Raw genomic sequence first — 6,445 nt, 5'->3', positions numbered from 1 at the left:
CGCCGCCAAACAAAGTTAGGGCTTTCGCCCGGGAGACCTAGGGGAAGGTGAAGTGAGGAGATCAGTCCATACCGACGCCTCCAAGGAGGGGAACGACGCCCTCAGGCGTCGCCGACGGCGCGCCCGGTCATGGCCGGCCAGGGATTTCGCCCGAACTAGATCTCCGCCACTAGCAGCGCCTCCTGTATAGAACCGGCGACCAAGAGGAAGCGCGGCCCAACCAGGCTGGCCCGCACGCCAAATAGGGGAGGAGGGGAGGCGCCAGATCGCACGCACCGGCCGCCGTAGAAGCCGCCGCCGACCAACAACGACCACCGGATCCCGCCGCCCGCGCCGCCGGGACACCAGATCCACCGCCCGCATGGCTGCTAGCCAACCGTGCCTTGCCAATGGAGCCACCGCTCCAGATCCGGGGTTCCCCATGCAGAAGTAGGGCAACCGAGGCCCCGCCGCCACCATCCTTGGCGCCCCGGGCTTGCCCGGCGGCTACCTCAGGCGGCGGCGAGGAGGTGGGACGAGGTGGAGAGGGGGCCGCGGCGGCGCGGCTACGCCCCCCCCCCCTTGGCGGGAGAGGCGATGCTGGGGTCGCGGGGGACGCGGGGGAGGAGATCAGCACGTGCTATAATATGAATTGATCACGACATCAGGTTTTTAGCAGGAAAAAGATTCATCACTCACACATGATCAACCGCCAGTCCTCCAAAAAATGCATTCATGCTCATGATATTTATGTATGAGTCCAACACCTAGTTTCACACCAAGTGATCCCTTATAATATGATACTCTTTTGACCCACTTCTATTTATCTGCTTGAAACAAGTTTGCACCATCATCCATAAGGACTCCATAAGGTTTAGACAATCTATTTGGACACTTATTAATGGAGAAACTTTACTAATGCAATTCTTTAACTTGAAGTACCTACACACAGTAAAACCTATAATCAATCAAATAGAAATATACAAATGTTGGTTCGGAAGAAGAGGAGGGGGAGAGAGGAGGAGCGCGAGGATTTATTTCAGGGGAGGGGATGGGATGTGAGAGGGCTGCGTGTGCGCGTGCTTTTATGCACCCCAGAACAGAAGAGGTGTGCCGCCCCCAATGCACGGCTATGTTGTTTGAAGTTCTTCCCACACAATGACATAGTTTTCTCTTGAGTTTTGCTATATATATTCCTAGTGATTAATTAAACTAGTACAATAGAATATATTATGTAATCAGAAGGAAAAAGCATGTGGCAACGCACGAGCATACTCCCCTTCCAACAATATCCACATTAGAAGAACATATATAAAAATACACATTTTGTATCATCATTCATGTGCAACATATATACAAAGAAGAAAAATTATTTGTATGCATCTCTTCTGTTTGTGTAAAACTCGATGAGTTTTCGATCTGGTCCATCATAGTTATGCCAGTGACATTATTAATCGACATTTTCAAAGCATCATCCTAAGACATCGGTTTTTATCTCTGATTTACGAAAGTGAACATAAACATATACTGAAATAAAAAAGGTTAAAAATAAGCTCATATACAATCCTTTAAAACTCGAATATTTCCTTGCCTGCGGTGCATCGGGCTTTGGGCGGCGTGGGGACCCGTTGATCCGTGTGATAACTTCCCCGAAAGAAGGATTTAGGGTTTAAAAGGTTGATCAGTGTGATAACTTCCCTGAAAGAAAAAGAAAACGGATTGTTCAGCGCCCACTCGCACGAGATTTCCTCATCCCGATAAGATTTCCCCATTGGCCAGCCGCCTGCCGCCAAGATCAATCCAGTTGCTGCATGTGCCTCGGCCACCGCCACCCCGCCTAGCGGGTTAATGCAGTCAAACGAGCCAGAAAGCCTATTCTGGATGTGCATTATCAACGTATCTAGGTCAGGCCCACGAAGGTCCTCCTCTGGTCTTATATCCAAGGCTCAACTATCTAAAAATTCACCCACCTCTTTTTTTTTATAATCTTAAGGAGGATGGAGACGAGGACGGACCAGGAGTAGTTGCGCTGAGATGCTCCCCAAAAACCGCATCGCCCTTCTCTCGAGAAGGATCTCGAAGGACGGGGTTCCGGAGGCACATGCTCCCCCGACCAACCGTGCAAATGGTTGTCAGGATGGGATCGCCGGAGGCAGCAAAGTGAGAGGAATAGTGGATGGCGGCTAGGGTTGCGCAAGGAGGGAGTGAGTGTCTTGGCTGCACCAGCCAACGCTTCCTTATATAGGTTGTCGGGTAGATGGACCTGTGCTTATGCCCATGACCGAGTCTGCGAACAGTCCATGGTCCAACGTCTTGGATAGTGGCACTTCTGTTAGCAACTCATTAATTAACCCGAGATTAATTAATCATTTTTGAATGGCAAAAATAAGCACATATGTGTGATCTTGGCTCAGCTCATTCCCATAACCCGTGACGCACGTGCACGTTGTGGCAGGCGGCGGAGGAGGAGGAGCGCGTGTACCACTCCTCTTCTCAAGCTCTCAATGACATGTGGTAGAGCAGCCCTTATAAAGGGGTCTCAACTCTGCTCAACTAGCAAGATGGTACTAAACTTTCCACCACTTACCCTACACCTACACGGACCTTAGAGATTAACCAGGAATTATTGTCTTATATGAGCCAAAGTACATCTATAATTCAACACTCACAACCTACACTACACTAGACAGACAAGTACTCACATATGTAGGAGTAATATTCCAATATGCACACCAATATGATTAGCAGGCACACCAATATGCTTCTACTCCTATACTCACAAGCATGCTGACAAAGCAGTACTCCACTAAATGTTCATTTGGATTAGCAGGCATTCACCACACTAAAGAGCATCACTAGAGCAGCCCTAGAGCATCCCAAATGTATCATCAACAACATCCTCTAACTGAACATGCTGACCTAAAAAACAGAAACGCTGCATCTCTACATTGTACTCCAATCACATGAATCATCTCTACACTGGAGCAGAAAAAAAAAAGAGAAACCCTGAATTAGCTACTCTGAACATTTACACTACAGAGTACAACATCCTCTGTGATTAAATGAACAACATCCTCTGAATTCACTTTAATTAACTGAACATATAACATCATCAACAACATCCTGGATAACATCCTCACACTGAACATTCTGGAGTACATAACATGAAGCATCACTTTCTTGCTGGGGAACCAGATCATGCACCTCGCCCCTTCAGGAAAAATTCAGAACAGCCGCCGTTGCAGAAAGTTCAGAAAACCTAGTGAACAATAAGTTCAGAAAGTTCATTCTACACTAAAATCACAATAACACTAAATACTCCTACCATCACAAACCACGCGACAAAATTTAGCACTAGTGTATGATCATAAGCAAGTAGTAGTTTACAAAACGCTCTTATATTTCGGGACAGAGGGGCTACTTTACAATGGCGTGCAGATGAAATTTGACCACTTTACACGGCACACTGAGCTGGCCAAAATGGACACCGCGATGTCTAACTGAATCATCGGATATTTGCCTGCATGCGTGGTCTCTGTTTGGCAGCGGGGTTTAATTTTGGAGTAAGTCTCAAGACTGAAGACTGGGAGCAGCGGCCCAAGGTTTATTAGTAAACTCAGTAGCAGTCAGTCATAGAGGTTCGATCAAGGAAGTATAATCTCAGCAAACAATAAACATTTTCTCACAAACCAGCAAGCTTTACATACCATTTTGCTACAGATAATGAATACTTATACAGTACGAACAACAAGTGCTTGGTGACTAATCACTAACAACATACATATTCGCTATATATGCCTATGCACACGGCAAAAAAATCATAGCTGGCCTCGACTGGTAGATCTGCCACCTCCTGCTACTTCAGTACGTGGTATTTCAGCCCCTTCCTATCATTGGCGGCATCTATGAAGACGGTCGAGCCTTGGCATGCTTCTCCATTGACAAGCATGTCCACGAGAACTCTCGTCACATTCTTCTTCATCCACCTCTTAATAGGCCTTGCACCATACACCTGCAATATATAGTCCATGTATATTCATCGTAAGCAGGACATACTAGAAAAGACTACGCAAATAAGTGTGATTTGGTTTGGTGACGAGAATAACATGTACTTACCATGTCGTGCAACTCTGACCAAATGACGTCCAAGGCAGCATCTGATGCAAACAAAGAGATGCCCTTGTTAGCTGCCATAGCAACAACACTCTTCATCTGGATTTTCACAATCTCCCTCAGTTCGTCATGCGAAAGCGGCTCAAATATCACAGTCTCACTCAGTTTGTTGATAAATTCAGGCTTAAAGCGTTTCTCAACCTGTGCAAGATCAGGTAAATATGTCGATCAGCAGAGTGCCCAACAGGACTTTACAAAGAGACAGTTTGGGATACACATACCTTTTCCATAAGAAGATCCCGTGCAGTTTCCATGTTTTCTGCGGCCATTCCAGCTGACAGGTTCTCTGCTCCTAGATTTGAGCTCATGATGATGATAGTATTCTTGAAATATACGCTCCGTCCTTTTCCATCAATCAACACGCCATCATCGAGGAGTTGAATGAGAACCTTGAATATCGAGGGATGCGCCTTATCCGCCTCGTCAAAAAGAACAACACTATATGGTTGGCTCCTTACTTTATCAGTAAGCTGTCCGTCTTCTTCATAGCTTCAGAAAGTCAAATGGAAATGTGAGACATGAGAAGGAAGTTTCGGAAAGAAATACATGTGCAAAGAGTGTACAAGTTAAACCTTCGAGGTCCTCCAATGAGACGCGATACAGATCCACTGTCAGCATATTCAGACATGTCAAAGCGGACCAACATCTTCTCATTGTCAAACAGCTTCTCGGCAAGTGTTTTCGCAAGCTCTGTCTTCCCAACACCAGTCGGCCCCAAAAATAGAAAAGAACCGATTGGTTGGCTAGATTGATCAAAGCCGACCCTCGAACGTAGCACTTCTTGCGCAACCAAATTAATAGCTTCATGCTGTCCAACCACTCTCTCATGCAATCGGTCTACCAGGTGGCTGAACTTTTCTTCCTCTCGGCCAAGTGTAGTGATCGGAATTTTAGTCCATCGGCTCACAACCTTCATCATATAACAAAAGAACATGGCATGAGCATCACATTGAAACAAATGGAGACTACTCATACAGATTCTATTATTGGCAAGGAAATGTGAATTTACCTGTGCAATATGACATGGACCAACGGTTAGCTCCTGCACTGCATTTACAGTGCTAGTTTTCTTATCTCTAATTTGTTTTGGTTGATGCAACCTTACGGAAGTGCATGCCTCGTCCATCAGATCAATTGCTTTATCAGGAAACTGACGACCTGAAGACAACAAAATCCACAATTTCTTCAAGATGCACAAACCTACAAAAGTAAACCTACAAAATGCACAAATCTTGTCATGAACGTACCTGTAATATAATGGCCGGCGAGGTGCGCAGCAGCAACCAGAGCGTCGTCGCTGATTATTAGTCCATGGTAGTCTTGGTACCGCTGCTTCAGCCCCTGCAGGATGGCAACGGTTGCCTGGACGGTCGGCTCGTCGACGTCAACCCTTTGGAAGCGCCGCTCGAGCGCGGCATCCCTCTGGATGTATTTGCGGTACTCTTCGGTTGTGGTGGCGCCTATGCAACGGATGCGGCCACGGGCCAACGCGGGCTTGAGGATGTTGGCCGCGTCGCCGGTGCCGCCACGATGATCGCCGGCACCGACAATCATGTGCATCTCGTCGATGAAGAGGATGAGCTTGCCGGCGGAATCCTCGGCCTTCTTGATGGCATCCTTCAAGCGCTGCTCGAACATGCCGCGCCAGTGGGTTCCCGCGACCATGGCCCCGACGTCGAGCTCGGCCACGCGGGCCCCAACGAGGGCTTCGGGGACCGTCCCAGCAGCGATGCGCCGAGCGAGGCCCTCGACGATGGCCGTCTTGCCGACGCCGGCGGGGCCGACGAGGGCGGCGCAGTTCTTGGTGCGGCGGCAGAGGATGCAGATGATGCGGTCGATGTCGTCGTCGCGGCCGATGACCGGATCTAACCTGCCGGCGTCCAAGGTCCTGAGGATGGCGGGCGTGGAGAAGGGCTTGAGCTCTTGCGACAAGAGGCTCCACACTATTGCCCACGACAAACCAACGCTAGTAACGGCCAATACCCTAGCCAGCATAGCCTGCTCCATCTCTTCTCTTCCGATCCAAACAGGGTAGCGATCTCCTGACTTGTCGTTGATTCTCTGGTACGCACCCACACCCACGCCGCCGGAGTCAATGGATTTCTGGCTTTCACGGGGACGTGGGTACACACATATATATATATCCATCAAGCGCAGCTGATAGAGTAGTAAACCACGACTCGGTGATGGACTCAAATCAAGCACCAACCCTACTCGGACACCTCCGCATCGATCGTCCGATCTGGGCTCACTGTCACCTCCGGAGCCGTCTCATGGACTCACGCATAGCCGT

At 48.4% G+C, this 6,445-nt stretch overlaps 1 protein-coding gene across 1 annotated transcript; it reads right to left on the bottom strand.

The window, feature by feature from the left end:
• Positions 1 to 3,835: 3,835 nt before the first annotated feature.
• Positions 3,836 to 5,817, bottom strand: LOC109783337 (chaperone protein ClpB1-like). The gene is made up of 6 exons (XM_073503253.1): positions 5,400 to 5,817; positions 5,162 to 5,310; positions 4,716 to 5,062; positions 4,374 to 4,641; positions 4,096 to 4,293; positions 3,836 to 3,991 (listed from the first exon to the last, which is right to left on the bottom strand). Exons 1-6 carry the CDS (start codon positions 5,815 to 5,817, stop codon positions 3,836 to 3,838), a joined length of 1,536 nt encoding a protein of 511 aa, XP_073359354.1.
• Positions 5,818 to 6,445: the final 628 nt, after the last annotated feature.

This window comes from Aegilops tauschii, chromosome 7, assembly GCF_002575655.3.
Source record: "Aegilops tauschii subsp. strangulata cultivar AL8/78 chromosome 7, Aet v6.0, whole genome shotgun sequence".
NCBI lineage: Eukaryota > Viridiplantae > Streptophyta > Magnoliopsida > Poales > Poaceae > Aegilops > Aegilops tauschii.
The sequence above is the reverse complement of the archived record's forward strand: the minus strand, read 5'-3'. Positions and strand labels throughout refer to the sequence as shown.